At 39.0% G+C, this 17,659-nt stretch overlaps 1 protein-coding gene across 1 annotated transcript in view; it reads left to right on the top strand.

Moving 5' to 3' along the window:
* Positions 1 to 17,659, top strand: part of BPHL (biphenyl hydrolase like) — a 152,055-nt gene that overhangs the window by 122,606 nt on the left and 11,790 nt on the right. The window contains exons 5-6 of the mRNA XM_088471794.1: positions 1,669 to 1,800; positions 5,133 to 5,256. Coding sequence (XP_088327920.1) covers positions 1,669 to 1,800; positions 5,133 to 5,256 — 256 coding nt within the window. The remainder of the gene's footprint in view (positions 1 to 1,668; positions 1,801 to 5,132; positions 5,257 to 17,659) is intronic.

Genomic DNA, 17,659 nt, shown 5'->3' with positions numbered 1-17,659 from the left:
CTGAAAAATCAAAACAAACCCATCAGAGAGATAGCAACAACATTATGTGTGGCCAAATCAACTGTTTGGAACATTCTTAAAAAGAAAGAACGCATCGGAGAGCTCAGCAACACCGGAAGACCACGGAAAACAACTGTGGTGGATGACAGAAGAATTATTTCCCTGGTGAAGAAAAACCCCTTCATAACAGTTGGCCAAATCAAGAACACTCTCCAGGAGGTAGGTGTATATGTGTCAAAGTCAACAATCAAGAGAAGACTTCACAAGAGTGAATATAGAGGGTTTACCACAAGATGTAAACCATTGGTGAGCCACAAAACCAGGAAGACCAGATTACAGTTTGACAAACAACATCTAAAAAAGCCATTACAGTTCTGGAACAACATCCTATGGACACATGCGACAAAGATCAACTTGTACCAGAGTGATGGGAAGAGAAGAGTATGGAGAAGTAAAGGAACTGCTCATGATCCAAAACATACCACCTCATCAGTGAAGCATGGTGGTGGTAGTGTCATGGCGTGGGCATGTATGGCTGCCAATGGAACTGGTTCCCTTGTATTTATTGATGATGTGACTGCTGACAAAAGCAGCAGAATGAATTCTGAAGTGTTTTGGGCAATATTATATGCTCATATTCAGTCAAATGCTTCAGAACTCATTGGACGGCGCTTCACAGTGCAGATGGACAATGACCAGAAGCATACTGCAAAAGCAACCAAAGAGTTTTTTAAGGCTATGCAATGGCCAAGTCAATCCCCTGACCTGAATCCGATTGAGCATGCATTTCACTTGATGAAGCCAAAACTGAAGGGAAAATACCCAAAGAACAAGTAGGAACTGAAGATATTTGCAGTAGAGACCTGGCAGAGCATCACCAGGGATAAAACCCAGCGTCTGGTGATGTCTATGCGTTCCAGACTGCAGGCCGTAATTGCCTGCAAAGGATTTGCAACAAAGTATTAAAAAGTGAAATTTAGATTTAGGATTGTTTAGTCTGTCCCATTACTTTTGGCCCCTTAAAAAGTGGGAGGCACATACAGAAACCGTTGTAATTCCTACATCGTTCACTTGATTTGGATGTAATTACCCTCAAATTAAATCTGAAAGTCTGCAGTTAAAGCACATCTTGTTTGTTTCATTTCAAAGCCATTGTGGTGGTGAATAGAGGCCAAAATATGAAAATTCTGTCAATGTCCCAATATTTATGCACCTGACTGTGTGTGTATATATATATATATATATATATATAATTTTTTTTTTCATATATCACTTGTCATTTACAAAACCAAAAATGATTATCTTTCTAAACAAGAATTTGTCTAACAGTCTAAAAACGTCACTATCAGTAAGCTAGTGTGAAGGTAGATTAAAATACCTAATAGAGACTGACTCTACAATTCTACTAATTAGTTTTTTGTTCTGTCTTTTGTTTCTATTGATTTTATCTGTCAAATGAATCATACTGTACTTTTTACATTACATTGTATATGTGCTTTGTTGCCATCTAGTGACTAGAGTTATTTACTTTTAGATTATATTTGTATGATGTGAAATAAAGTTATGGTCATTTTTTTCTCAAAATTCTTAATATATTGAAATGATTGCATGAATTGAAATGTAGAACCAGTGACAAATGCACTCCCTTTTTTTTTTTTATTTTCTAAGCTGTAAAAGATGTAGCCAATTGGAGTCCAAGGATGAGAGAGCCTATGGAGAAGCTATATGGAAAGGAGTATTTTGCCAAGACCTTTTTAGCATGGGTTGATGCTATGAGTAATTTCCTCAGGAAGTCTGATGGTAAATAGAATTGTGAAAAAATATTTTTTTACTTCTCATTCAGTACTCTCATTTTGTTACAATTAGTATGACAAAATGACATGATTATGCTTTAATAAATTGTAGTGTAATACAGAATGTTAGTGATAAATGTAAGGCATTACACTATGGTTGTTTTACTACGATACATCAGTTTCTTTGCCAGTACAATCCTAGATAGTGCTAAATGGCTTTAGTAGAGATTGCAGTTCATGAGCCTCATTTACTAAATACAAAACTACTGAGATGCAACAGAAAAAGCTGCTATAAAGCTTCCATGTTTGTCAATGTCACAACTTTGTGTACAGTAGCAAGATGACAGCATTTGCAGAAGAGGAAATGTTTGCGCTGCCCATCTAGATTATAGAACAGGGCAAAAAAATATTTTGGATTACAATATTCTCTTCCATAAGCCTCATCTTTTTTACATGTTTAAGCAGGAAATTAAAAAAGATAATACTATTCAAAGCAAAACACAACATAAATTTACCCTTTGGTGTCTGCACCAGCTCTGAGCTGGTGGATATCAGGTTTTAGTCTATACTTTTAATAAGATGCATCTTGCATCTTCCGGTTGCACAAATGGCAGCATTGTTAATTTTAGTCCCATTGTAAATCCTAGCTTCAAATGAAAAGGAGTTTGGCTATTAAGGTACATGGAGGTGCGCCAGTCGTTGGCAACTGAAAAGGATTGCAGTGAGCACGTTCCACAGCAAAATGAGGGGAGAAAGCAACCCAGGCCACAAGCCAATCTTCAAGGAATTTCTCAGAGACCGAACCCTCCACCTTCTCCGGCAGCCCCACAAAACGGAGATTGTTATTCTGAAGCCGGCCCTCAAGATCAGATATTCTTGGCTAACAAGAATCTGATGAGACGTCGGGCTGGAAATTTGCTTCATGTGCCGGTTAATACATCTGGCCACTATGATCGCATTTTGCAATGCGATTATGGGCAGTACTGCATGCCCTGATCGCATTTCAAAATGTGATCATTAATAAATGGGCCTCTTCTGTTGGTTTACTGCTCTGGAGCCTCAGAGTTACTGTGTAGGATTTTATTATTTTCTTTTTTTGTTATACTTGTAATATAATTTTATTGATCGACATTATAGAATATCAAATGTCCAAGATCCATTGCAAAGGAAAAATACATCATAGTATACGGGTACAGTTTCCGAGAGTATACATTCCGTCACGTGAGGATTAGGAATACAATTTATTATGTCTAACACAGAAAAGAGCACTAGACGCTAAATGAGTAAGTTACGCTCATATGTAGGTGCAATATATTATATATAGTCCCATCCAAGGTCATATAGCATAGAGAACAGTGGTGAAATGCAATTCAGATATTCATAGGCTCAGATAGGAACACCATTTGTAAGAACCTCCAAATTGTACCATGAAGTGAGGTGAGAACATTTTCTCAAGGTGACAAAGTGTGTATATATGGAAGCCAGGTGTCAAATGTTTCCACTAACAAATCCTTGTGGATTGATGCCTTCATCCAATCCATCATAAATAAGAATGATATTCTAGGAAACAATATGTCATTGGATAAGGGTCTGTAGCTATCCCTTGAGATACGATTGTTTTTTTTTTTAGTAGCAGCTGCCAATTCGGTGAGTAAAATGCGTTTGCCTTTAGAGTGGGTCAAGGTGTCAGCCTTGGAATAGATATTCCAAAATGCCCATAACTTAGAAATCCGGAAGTCTATTTTCAAGATATTAATAAAATAGGATATTTAGAAATACTGTAGTTACAATTTATACCATTTACAGTCATACTTGCTTTAGAGGTCCACACACACAACAGATGCATTTTTTGCATTTATGAATAAAAACAGTTCACAGCCTTTTTTTTTTTTTATATTTTGTTTATTCACATAATATTTTTCTTATCACTTTATTATTTTGACACTATTTGGTTTTATATTTCACTTTAAACATTATGAGATTATATATTAATATTTGGTACATATATTTCATGTATAATATAAATAAATAAGCTGTTTTGATACCTGTTTTAGAGCATATCTAATAAAAAGATTGGTTTTAGATTTAGACGAAAGGAAATATTGTGCACCCTACTGTAAACTAATTTTTTCTTCTCTTCTAGTTTAGTATATCTGTATTTGAATCAGTGGGTAGCACCTTTTTTGTTTTTGTAAGATAAATTTCTAATGTGAATTGTTACGGATATATTATACTTAGGGGGGTATTCAATTAGGCTGCAAAAAGTCGGAATCATTTTCGCCTATTTCAATTATCCCCGTATTCAATTTCAAAGACTTTTCGTATGTTCGAAAAGTCTTTAAAAAAAACGGGGATAACTTTTCTCCATGTTTTACATGGCGAAAAAAAGTACAGAATTTGGGTTTAGGGGTGTAGGCTTAAATAAAATAGCCTGAACCCCTGGGAATGTCATTTAAAATTAAACTGTGTAAAAAAAAAGTTTAAAAATATATAGGGACACCCCAAAAAAATTAATAAAAAATTTGGTGTGAAAAAAAAAAAAGTGGAAACAGTGTTTAAAAATAGGGAAATAGGTTCAGGGGTTTTCTGCAAATATGCGGCAGGTGTTTTCTAGAATAGGCTATTAGTGGCAGGTGCATTTTTGCAGAATTTTAAAAAAATGACTTTAGGGACTTAAAAATATGCTAGTACCCATTTTCATGTACCCCAAATTTGAAGGGACCACTTAAAAAAAAAAAACTCTTCTGCATCACTTCTTCAATGACCCAACTGTCTTTTGCAGGCATAAACGGGGGGCACTCATAGTGATCCCCCATGTCTGGACATCTTTAGGGGGGTCCTACAATTATTGAAAATTCCCGTTTTTTTTCGTAGAACCCAATTCGCCGGGTCCCGTTTTCGCTGATTTTAAATTGAATATGGGGATAAAGCGGGCATGCGCCCAATACTTTATCCCAGGAAAAGCTCCGATGTGGAGCAAAAAGTCCAGCACGGACTTTTTGCTCCCAAATTGAATACAGGCCTTAGTGCAGGATTCTTTCCTATTGTTGTTGTTGTTATTAATAATATATGCCTGAAGGTTACTCTATAGACATGTGCTGCTGATATAGTGTATGCCATAAATGAGATTTTCTGTAAATACTTAGATTTGGTATGGTAAGGCATAGCTAACTCATTGGTATAAATTGAAAGTACATGAGTTTAGTTGTTAAATGCTGTATTAATTTAGGAATGATGAAAGAAGCAAAAGTAAAATGTAAAATTGTTATGTAAAACTACTATTGTTATTCTATAATACAACAATCAGTGTTTTAAACCATGTTTTTACAATTTCGGCAGGTAACATTTGTCGACATTTGCTTCCCCTTATTGATTGTCCTACATTAATTGTTCATGGTATGAAGGATGCTATGGTCCCACTATTTCACCCACAATTTATTCATCAGCAGATAAAGAATTCAAGGTGAGCCATATGTATATTATGTGTTGTTATTATATTACATGTGTGTGTTAGAAATTTCAGCCTTGTTGATATCGCTTGTAAATAACCATTCATCATACAGTATATACATTTCCATAAATAGGAAAATTTATTTATTTTAAGAATCTTGCCTTATTTTTTGGTTGGTTAAAAAAAAATGTAGTAAATAAAAAATAATTTTTATTTTATGGCCTCATTTTCATACATATGGGCAGCACAATTGGCATAGTGGTTAGCATTACTACCTTACAGCTATGAGGTTTCAGATTTGATACTAGCCACGGCCCGATCTGTGTTTGTATGTTCTCCCCGTATTTCCTCTGGGTGTTCCGGTTTCCTTCCACAATCCCTAAACATACTAGTAGGTTTAATGGATTCTGACAAATAAATGAACCCTAGTGTGTATATGTGTGTACATGTGGTAGGAAATATAGATTGTAAGCTCCACTGGGACAGGGACTGATGTAAATGACTAAATATTCTCTGTAAAGCGCTGCAAAATGTGTGCTATATAAATAACTGTTAGTAAATAAATTATCTTCTAAGAATGAAAAGTTGTCTTTTCTTCTTGAAAGTAGTCCTTTGCCCCTACATATTGGAATTTACTTTATTTACCTGGAATCTATTCAGACAGTAGCATAATGAATGCTATTGCTGAATTGTGTTCAGCACTGAAAGAACTAGATGAAGGCAGAGCTTCCTGCACATGTCCTGCTGGCTCAGTATCTAGTGAGCTTTTGCTGAACAGGATGACTATGCAAACACTACAGCTTGGTACACACCTATATAATCCTCCGCCCGATATAGGGTGATCAGGCTGGCATGCCTATATTCTGTGTGTGACTGCGGGTATATTTGCATGCGGTATACTACGTAACACTATCAAAGCCATTGACACTGTAACGTAGCATTTTGCATGCAGATATAACCACAGTCATACAAACAATATAGGCATGCTGCATATCATTTTAATCAGCATAAGCTTCTTGTGCATCCTATTCCCATCACTTTGCGAATGGGATGCATTTGAAATTAAAGTCACACAAAAAGATGCTCGTCTCTACCCAGTAGCGCCACAGCATGGTGCGACTAGAAGGGCTGTTTAACGCGCAAGGAAGTAAGATGTATGTGGACACATCCCTATAAAAAATGAGAACCGAGAATACTGCAGGTTTAGCAGATAAACATTGTGCTTCAAATTCCCAGTGCAAAAAGTTGTACTCTGTAGGTTGACAACACTAACAGTGTGTGTATATAATGTCCCCTGGAATTTGAAACAGTCGTGCATTATATTTACACTACCAGTGATAGAAGACAAGTAGGGCATACTTGCCTACCCTCTTGGAGGCTCCGAATCTCTCCTGACTCCCTGGAAGAGCATTCAAGTGCCCCGGTCCCGGATTGTTCCTGCCCATATCCTGTGTAAAGTGTTCTTTCTGAATCACGTCATCGTGATTTGTTTGCGTCGCTGCTCCCCCTATACCCCTCCACCATGCTGCTTGCTGTGTCGACCTGGTGGAGGCAGCCAGAAAGGCAGCAAATATGAAGTAGGGTATTTCATTAGTAAAAATGGTGCTTAATAATAATTAGTTATGTTATCTCCATTTTTTAGGAATGAAATAAAAGCTAACGTTCAATAATTCATATTGTTGTTGGTTTAATAAATTAGATATAACAGCACTTTTTATTTCAAATCCAAAAAGTATTTTCCATTTTATTTTGGAATTTTAATACCATGTACCATATTTTCATGTACCTTAAATGGATACTTTGTACAGGGTAACTTAATTTTAGTGCTCTAAATACATGGTAATTTGAATCTCTCTGTACGGGTATGAATAATGAATGTCTGCATATCAACATTCCAACAATGACTACACACTTGTGTTAAAAGCATACTGACAATATCAGAAAATTCTATTACTAAGGAAGTAGTATTGAATGTGGAGTAAAATTTAAAGCATTTAAGTGATCATTTTCATTAAAGAAAGTAGCCTTTACAGTGAGATTTGAAATAGGAATACTCTTCGTATTTCATAACTACAAGGAAAAAAAAAAGGTTTCCCCCCAGCACACTGCAAAAAAACAGCAGAAAAACTTGAATACTAGATGATAATAGAAATTCATAGGTATTCGTTGCATACATTTGCAAATATATGGTTAAGCTCCAGGCCAGCATCAAGGCTCCTCTATACTGGCGTCCCTAACGCTACATGATAATAGCCCCACTCTGCAATTATATGACTCATACTGTTGTGCTACATGATAACAGCACATACATAAATATATATAAGCTGAGAGCCAACTCACCTGGGAGGTACCCCAGAAACTTCCAAATTGCAATACAGGAACCAGCATACCCTCCTAATGTTGGTTCAATCCATGCCTCTCAGAACAGCAATAAAATAGTGGTTGCTCGTATCAACTAAATGGTATTTCACAGGCGTACCTCCTAGGTGAGGTGGCTCTCAGCTTTTATATATTTATGTATGTGCTGTTATCATGTAGCACAACAGTATGCAGTTATATGACCCAGAGTGGGTGCTATTATCATGTAGCGTTAGGGACGCCAGTAATAGAGGAGCCTTGACGCTGGCCTGGCGCTTAACCATATATTTGCAAATGTATGCAACAAATACCCCTGAATTTCTATTATTATCTAGTATTCAAGTTTTTCAGCTGTTTTTTTGCAGTGTGCTGGAGGGGAAACCTTTTTTTTTTTTGTTCCTTGTAGTTCAGAGTAAACCCCCTCCCCTTGCAAGCACCTGTGAAATACCATTAAGTTGATATGAGCAACCACTATTTTGCATTGCTGTTCTGAAACTGAATGACGGACTTCTATCTGAGCCCCTGTCTCTGCATGTATAGCGCCTTGAAAAAGTGTTCACCCCCCTTTGCATTTTTCATGTTTTGTTGCCTCACAACCTGGAATTAAAATGGATTGTTTTTTGAAGGTGCGCATCATTTCATTCACAGAACATGCCTACAACTGTGAAGTTTTTTCTTATATTGCGTATCAAACAACATTTAGGACAACATAACAGAAAACTTCAGCGTGCATAACTATTCACCCCCCTAAAGTCAGTACTTTGTTGAATCCACCTTTTGCGGCAATTACAGCTGCAAGTCGCTTTGGATAAGTCTCTATGAGCTTGCCACATCTTACCCTTGGGATTTTTGCCCATTCCTCAAGGCAAAACTGCTCAAGCTCCTTCATGTTGGATGGTTTCCGCTTGTGAACAGCAATCTTCAAGTCTGACCACAGATTCTCAATTGTATTGAGATCTTGGCTTTGACTAGGCCATTCCGACACATTCAAATGTTTCCCCTTAAACCACTCGAGTGTTGCTTTAGCAGTATACTTCGGGTCATTGCCCTTCTGGAAGGTGAACCTCCATCCCAGTCTCAAATCGCAGATTGAAACAAGTTTTGCTCAAGAATATCCCTGTATATAGCACCATCCATCTTTCCCTAGACTCAAATCAGTTTCCCAGTCCCTGTTGCTGAAATACATCCCCACAGCATGATGCTGTCACCACCATGTTTCACTGTGGGGATGGTGTTCTTGGGGTGATGTGTTGGGTTTGCGCCAGACATAGCGTTTTCCTTGGTGGATTTGGGGAGTCCAGACACTTGGGGAGTTGCCCACATGCCTTTTGGCAAACTCAAATCGTGTCTTCTTATTTTTATCACTAAGTAATAGCTTTTTTCTGGCCACTCCTCCAAAAAGCCCAGCTCTATGGAGTGTACTGCTTACTGTCACATGCACAGATATACCAGTCTCTGCTGTGGAACTCTGCAGCTCCTTCAGGGTTACCTTTGGTCTCTGTGCTGCCTCTCTGATTAATGCCCTCCTTGCCCGGTCTGTGAGTTTTGGTGGGCATCCCTCTCTTGGCAGGTTTGTTGTGGTACCATGTTCTTTCCATTTGATGATGATGGATTTGATGGTGCTCTGGGGGGGATCATCAAAGATTTGGATATATTTTTATAACCCAACCCAGAATTGTACTTCTCAACAACTTTGTCCCTGACTTGTTTGTAGAGCTCCTTGGTCTTCATGGTGTGATGCCTCTTGCTTAGTGGTGTTGCAGCCTCTGGGGCCTTTCAGAAAAGGTGTGTATATACTGACATATCATGTGACACTTAGATTTCACACAGGTGGACTTCATTTCACTAATTATGTGACTTCTGAAGGTAATTGGTTACACCAGAACTTTTGAGGGGCTTCATAGCAGAGGGGGTGATTACATATGCACATGCCAATTTTCAGAATTTTATTTATAAAGATTATTTTTTATATATATTTTTCTCATTTCACTAAACCAAATTACACTATTTTGTGCAGATCCATCACATAAAATTTATATATATATAAAAATAAAAAAATTACAGGTTGTAATGTAACAAAAAAGGTAAAAAGTCAAGGGTGTGAATACTTTTGCAAGGTACTGTATATTTTAATATATCCTGGTGGTACATTTTCTTATTGCCCCAAAAAGAAATGTTAATTATTAGGTCTAAAGCCTAGTAATTAATAAATGGGCCCCTCAGAGAGAAAGATAAATAGACAGAAGTAGGGGAGAGGGGGAGAAAGATAGGAGAGAACAAAGAGGGTGGGGTAATGCTAAAGAGAGAGGAAAGGAAAAGTAGTGCCTGAGATTACAGCTATATATCAGCGATGGCTTCTACCTTTTTACTGCAGGGTGTCTGCCCAGGCAGCAGTCCAAACCCCTTGTTGTGGCGGCTGTCTTTGCGGCACGTGGTCCTCATTCATTAAGCATAAACATAAAATAAAATCCCCCCCCCCCCGAAAAAAAAACCCAGCACATGTGCAGAGATAAGTAATCAGCTAGAGGCTTCTCGTTGGAAGCACTGCCTAATGACAGTCTGGGCTGGCAGTCCTCCTGTCAGTCAATAGCAGAAAGTGCTTCCAATGAGAAGCCACTGCTGCTAATTCACATCACTGGGGGATCACAGGGGAGTAGCAGAGTTTATTGGGATCTGCAGCCCTTAGGTACAATTTGCCACAGCTAATTATTATATTTGGCTATCTTTATTTTATAAAATGCCAACTTATGGGTGTGGGGAACATTTACAACATATAAACTCAGAGAAGACCGTTAAGGCACTATTAGAAGATTTTGTTGGCTGAGGAGTGTCCTCATAGGGTCAGTTTAGAGGGGACATGTAAATGGCAGATGCATTAAAAGTGTATCAGTCATACATGAAATAAGGTTATAAAAGGGGAATATATTTGAAGGTCAGAACAGCGTAACTGGGAAACAAAGGGTGAGATTAGAAACTTAGGGGTGTCAGGCATAATTGATGGACTTGTAGACAAGGTTAGGCCCTTTTAAATTGAATTCTAAGGTTTATTGGAAGTCAATAAAGGAATTGATGAATAGGGTGCAGCAGATGATGGAGGATGGTAAGTGTAGACATACAGGATTGCAGAGGGATGCCATAAAGTGTTAGGTCATAAACAAGAAATTGGGAGTCAAAGCAAGAGATTATGAGGGCATGGATGAGTTGTTTGGCGGCTTCTTACGTGAGGGAAGGAATTCATTTTTTGTTAGATATTGTGCTGCTAGAAGCAGAATGATTTGTGTATCTGAATGTTAAAGAGAAACCTGACAGAGAGCCTGATTCAGATGTGGACACAATGGCGATATTGACTACGCATGTGTCACGGTTGCATATCACATGCACCAAGGTACCTTTGCGATGCCGCTCGCAGTGGGGATTTCTTTACAAAGTGATTGACATTCAGGGACCATCTGGAGGCGGTTACGGGGTGTGGCGGCTAAAACACAGGCGTGTCAGGGCCATTTTTGGGGCGTTTCTCAGCATACTACTGTCATTTTTTACACAGAAAATTTGGCGCCAGTGTCTCAGTTCCCAAGGCCATTCTGTGCAATCATAGGGTTACTCAGATGGTCCATTATATTATCCAAGCATCTGCGACCACTGCTGTGTATGTAAGCACTTGCTTGGATCTGTGAAGCCGCCTGTGGGCGTCTCAATACATTTCCAAGTGGCTGCAGACATTAGCATATTTTCGCACAGCAGCTGCTTACAGGATGGCAGCTGCGATTGCATTAGTGTACATATCTGAATCAGGCCCATTTAACGTTAAATGGCAATAGCAGATGACTTAGAGATAGTTTGAGCTGTTGCCTAATGAATAAGGAGCTCAGAGCTAGAGATGCAAAAATCTGGGTATTATCTGTTTATACAGGATGCAGGAGACCATATATGGATAACAGTTTAGCAAGAGGTGGTGAGAATAGTATGACTGATGACCAATTATGGGGTATTCCAACAGAGAAGATAGGAGAGGTAGTGGTTTAATTGAAGGAAATAATTTATGGTTGAATAATAAAAACCCAAAAGTGGGCAGTATCCTGGTTTACAAAGAAATGGTGCTTTCACAAATCTGTCTCTGGTCATCTTAATGTAGGTGTTTTCTGTGTACCTGCTCATGCCTATCTACAAGTACCTCTCTTTAAACACATCTTAACAGTTTGTGGGGGCATCTCATTGCTGGGGGATTGCGCCATTGACTTGCCCTACTATTTAGTACCACTGGGCATGTCTTACTGTACTTAAGCAAAAAGTTGTGTACTGTTAGTATATATAGATAATCAAATCACTCTCTCGTTGTGTACCAGTCAGGCAAGTTGTCTTATTGTATCACCCTGGTTGCATTAATGAACATGTGGTGTCTGCCCCTAAACTTTGGCTAGGTACTATTTTTGACACACTGCTGCCATGACAAAAAAATTTAGCCTTTTTCTGACCATCTTCTTTTTTTTTTTTCTCAAAATCAAATTATTTTTTATTGCCATTTTTGTAAGATAGACAAATACAAAAATTGAAAAACACATCAATACAATGTAGATTCTTCAAGCATTCAATAGATGTAATATTGCACATTTTGTATCATGAATGGTGTGCAAAAGACAAATGCAAGGTAAGTATATATATAAAAAAAAGTTAGAAATACATGCCAGAGTTTCCCAAACTCCACCATTACAGTCCAGGTTTTAAGGATATCCATGCTTGAGTCCAGATGTTTAAATCAAATTGTCTGAGGTACTAAGTAAGTCTCCTGTGCTCAAGCATGGATATCCTTAAAACTTAGACTGTAATGGCGGAGTTTGGGAACCTCTGACATATGCAACAACTGCAAGTGTATACATAGAGCGCTAATCCAATGCTCTACACTAACAAACCATCAACTTTGGCATGCAGGACCAAGCACCCAAAACATAATAAATACATAATATACAGACTGTAGCTCCTAAAAGTATGACCACTAAAAGTGGAGCCATAAGAGATGCCACTATCCCAGTTCTGGAGGTGGCCATATCTAGACTGACACCAGCGATCTCAAACCTTATGATTTATGGACCGTATTCGTAGAGGCGTACAAGTATCTTTCATTGTCAGCTATGTCATTGACGAGAGCCTTCCAAGAATGTAGGGTAGAGCGATCTGGCGCAAGACAGATTATAGCTATTACAACTTTTGCCAAATTGGTCAGAAACAATGTATTTATAATATAAACCTTATTAAAAGTCTCCTCAAGTGCAATACCAAAACGGGAAACACTGGGTTGTAGTGGGGAGACAACAGGAGCAGTATCTCCAAAACAGTCTCAAATTTTAATTTAGAATTGAGAGACGCAAGGGAACTTCCATAGCATATACCAGAAGGCAAATCAGTGGAGCAACACATGGGATAAGTCATGCTTACACAGAGACCAATGGTATATAGAGACGTGGGCGATTTCGCAATCCTAATAAGAAAGGACACCAGTATCTACCTCCCATTTTGAGTTCAGGATAGTAACCCTAAACATATAGAAAAATGATCTTACAAGTCCGCGCTTATGAGATGTTCCAGATAATGAACCTTTTTCACAGACTCCAAATGTATTTCAATAAGTCCATATGAAAAAACATTGTAAAAGAGAAACAGCTCTTTTACCATACAGTTCATGCCATAAATATTGTACACCTCAGGTGTCAGAAATGGATGGAGAGGTGATGACAGTCCCAATCCACAACAGAAGTAGATCTTGAGAGAATATCCAAAATGTCCATTGAGATGCACCCACACCGTGATATAAACAAATGGTGCTTACATGTAAGCTTACATGAATAAAGTATGATACAGGTACGTAGCATTTTCTTTTGTGGTCCTGCTACGTACCTGTATTATACTTTATTCATGTAAGCTTACATGTAAGCACCATTTGTTCATATCACGGTGTGGGTGCATCTCAATGGACATTTTGGATATTCTCTCAAGATCTACTTCTGTTGTGGATTGGGACTGTCATCACCTCTCCATCCATTTCTGACACCTGAGGTGTACAATATTTATGGCATGAACTGTATGGTAAAAGAGCTGTTTCTCTTTTTCAATGTTTTTTCATATGGACTTATTGAAATACGTTTAAAGTCTGTGAAAAAGGTTCATTATCTGGAACATCTCATAAGCGCGGACTTGTAAGATCATTTTTCTATATGGTTATGATTGTATCTGTAAGTTGGTGACTTATATTTTGATCTTTTTCTGCTGCTATATGAGGCAGCGCCAAAATGTTGTGAAAGTTTTCTCTTTTTTGTTATATTTTATCAGGATAGTAACCCGTCTGGGAGGAATTGAGTATTAAGACTACAATGTAAAGGGGATATTAACTCGGCATAACCCAGCTTCTGCAAAGTAGTCTTAATCGGGGAATTACATACCTTTGACTGAAGTATAACAATGTTTGAGATATTGACCAAATGCAGTATGAGGGAGCCCAAAATCCTTGTGGTGCTGTTCGAACGATTTGAGATTAACATGATGGTACGTCTGCCAAATGGTAACTACACCATACTTAGGCCAAATGTTACCATTCCCCAGTTTGCATAGCTAGGTGAAGGCCCCATTGAAACACAATGGAGTGTCCTGATCAACTTCGATACCACCAAGGAGAGAATGTGTGAACTGCCATAAAATAAGGCCTGCCTAACCAGGAGAGCGGCAGTGGTCGATCCATTTGCTGCCAATATAACCTGTAGAGAAGAAAGGGGACGGAACCCTGTCAATGCACTATCCCAAGATTTGCACCCCCAGTCATGTAAATTAGATAGAGTACAAAAACTGCACTCACTGATTAAAGTTGGATCCAAAGCCATATTTACAGTGTACTTCCCAATGATAGGCCCCAAAGGCCTTGTCAACATCTAAGAACATTGCCACAGCCCCCTCCTCAGCTTTGTGAGACATCTGTAAGTGGTAAAGCAACTTACAGAGATTTTGAGTTGTAGATTTACCAGGCAGCTTGGTCAGGGTGCACTATTTGCCCAATAACAGTATTCACTCTACAGGCCAGGATTTTAACATCGGTAGATAATAAGGAAATAGGTTTATATGACTCCATCAAAGGAGGGTCTTTACTAGGCTTAAGGAGAACAACAATCAAGCCTCAGAATTGAGAGGGAGCAGCATAAAGACCATTAAGAGTCCAGTTGGCATAGGACAAAGTAACTTTTAGTCCTCTTACAAACGTCTATGGGGATCCCGTCCACCCCAGGCGCTTTAGAGTTAGGGGATGAGTTCAGGGCCATATCTAACTCCTCCAGAAAATGGAGGAGTTAGTGAGGGTGCTGAGAAAGTAAACTGAGTCCTGTGATAAAGTTGGAAGGGCTACCTCTGTAAGTTGAGATAGACGTGTGTATAGGTCACCCTAGAGGCATAAAACTATTTGTAGTACAGTAAACAAGTATCAGCTATTTATTACCAGAAAAATGTTGTACATTCTAGGAGTCCAAAATAGCAGGAATAATGTTACAGGAATGGTACCCTCTAGCCAAGTGCTCAGAGAAGAGCAATCTAATCTACTGTAGGATTAAGGTTATGAGATCATTCCCCCTGTCATAGGCAATCGTCCCTGTCGACACTCGTCATGATTTGGAGGTTCTATACTTAATATCATGCAATCTACTCTTCCTCCTCCAGCTGCCAAATGAATTGTTTCATTTTGGACACTCTTTATAAAAGTACCCCTAAGAAATGTCTTGAAGGAGTCCCAAAGAACCAATATGTTGAGCCACCCGTATTTTCAGAGAAGTAATTATCCCATAATCAGGGTAAACAAACAATTATCAAACTTGAGTGGGCCATGCAGTTTTGCAAGTCTAAGAACCATGTCACGATCGTTGAAGTGAAGTATCTTTTCTATGAAAGTGTGGGAGCTCCAGGTCGCAGTGGCTGGGGGGCATACGATGTACATGTTCCACAGAAAAGTGAGGAGAAAAGGTATCTCTGCCATACTGCCAAATAAGCCATACTTTTAAGAACTTCTCCAGCTCTTGAGTCCTCTCAGGCCGACTGACAAATCTCAAATTGTTTATGCGCAGCCTACCCTCCAAGTTGGACAACTTTAATTTAACAATGTCCATCTACGCAGTCTAGTCAGCAGTTTGACCCTTTTTTTTGGAATTCATGGCTGATGAAAAAAAAGGTCCACCTGAACCTCCCCAATTTTATCATTGACCACCTTACCGGAAGCTGGAGAAGGGTAGGCTCGTCCACAGACCCAGAGTCAGTAGTAACAGGGGATGGCAGCATCCCTGAACCTCTGAGTGTCACTTAAAAATAGAGACAGCAAGTAGGTAACATGCAGGTGACCACACAAAAAATGTAGTTGAAACATCAGGGAAAGAAGCGATTAATGAGGACCCCAATGGAGGCACAGAGTCAAGGATGGATGGAAGTAATGAGATGACGCTGATCCCAAGAGATTAAATTAAGTTGCCCTATCAAAGATACTGGCACAGGGGTACTCATTCAGTAACAGAGTGTGGATCTGCACTGCAGAGTTTAATCATGATGGACTGCAGATCGCTGTCACCAATCATGCAACCGAGATGGCTCCTGCAGCAGTTCCACACCTGTGACTGGGAGACACACTGCCTGACCCACTACCAGAGCATAGATGAGAATAGTGGGGAAACAGGTGACCCAGAGTGGCAGCAGCAATCCCTCCTTCCAACACCAGGAGCCCACCGCAGGGAAGCTGGCCAGCAGCAAGAGGACCACTGGCATCTACTGGAGGCCGAGAGGCTGTGACAGGAGGGTGGTGCCAGATCCACGACCAATCCCCAGTAGCATCCAAAGCAGGTAAGAGGTCCTGAGCAAGCAGCCAGAAGTAGACTACATGGGTTAAACAGAAACCTTAAGGATATTGGCAGGAGAGTGTGCAACTTGGATGGTGTAATGGTTAGCATTATTACCTCACAGCACTGAGGTCATGGATTTAATTCCCACCACTCCCAGTGTTTTCATGGGTTTCCTCAGGGTACTCCGGTTTTCTCCCGCAATCCCAAAAATATACAGTCTGTTTATTGGCTCCCAACAAAAATACAAAAAAATAACCCTAGTATGCATGTGTGCGAGCATGTGGTAGGGAATATAGATTGTAAACTCCACTGGGGCACTGATTCTCGGTACACATATTTGCTGTGGAATATGCATGCGCTATATAATTAACTGGTAATAAATGAATACTCCATACCGAGCCAAGTCACACTCCCTGACCTTTCTCTTCCTAATGGTTGCCTAGCCTGGAGACCATGACCTGTGAGTTCCGTATAGCCATGTAATCTCTCTTGTGGGTATCCCTGGTGAATACTGGGACGCCATGCCTCAGTTTAGCCAATGCAAATTGCTAATAGTACAGTGTGTCCAGAAGTGGGAGGGAAGATTCACATGTTGATTTGTTGCAAAGAGATAATTGGTTACTTTTTGAGTGCAGTTTTTGAGAAGTATATTAGATAAGAGCTACAGCAGATTGGTGCTGTAAACTGTCAGTGCCTTACACTGCATGCCTATGTATTTAGCTGTTTCCATGGAGATATTAAAACTTATGCATCTAATTGGCCAGGCTTTTACATGTTACCTATGTCCTCTATTATGTCAGCATGAAACAACTGAAGCTACAGTACTTTGAGTAATAAACAGTGGGGACCACCAGAAGTAAGATGCATTTGTGGAGGCAGGACATAAAGCAATGAAGTAAAATTTTTGCAGACGAGCAACAAAAAAATAAATAAATATATATATATACATATATATATATATATATATATATATATATATATACATACATACATACATACATACAGGTTGAGTCTCCCATATCCAAATATTCCGTGATACAGAATAATTTTGGCATGACTGAGATATTGAAACCTTTGACTTTTGCTGGTTCAATGTACACAAACTTTGTCTAAGGCACAAATTATTAAAAATATTGTATAAAATTACCTTCAGGCTGTGTGTATAAGGTGTATATGAAACATGAAAGAATTTCATTTCTGTGCAC

The sequence above is a fragment of the Taudactylus pleione genome, unplaced genomic scaffold (genome assembly GCF_031769625.1).
Source record: "Taudactylus pleione unplaced genomic scaffold, aTauple2 ptg000116l, whole genome shotgun sequence".
Taxonomy (NCBI): Eukaryota; Metazoa; Chordata; class Amphibia; order Anura; family Myobatrachidae; genus Taudactylus; species Taudactylus pleione.
This window is presented reverse-complemented; position numbering and strand designations above follow the sequence as displayed.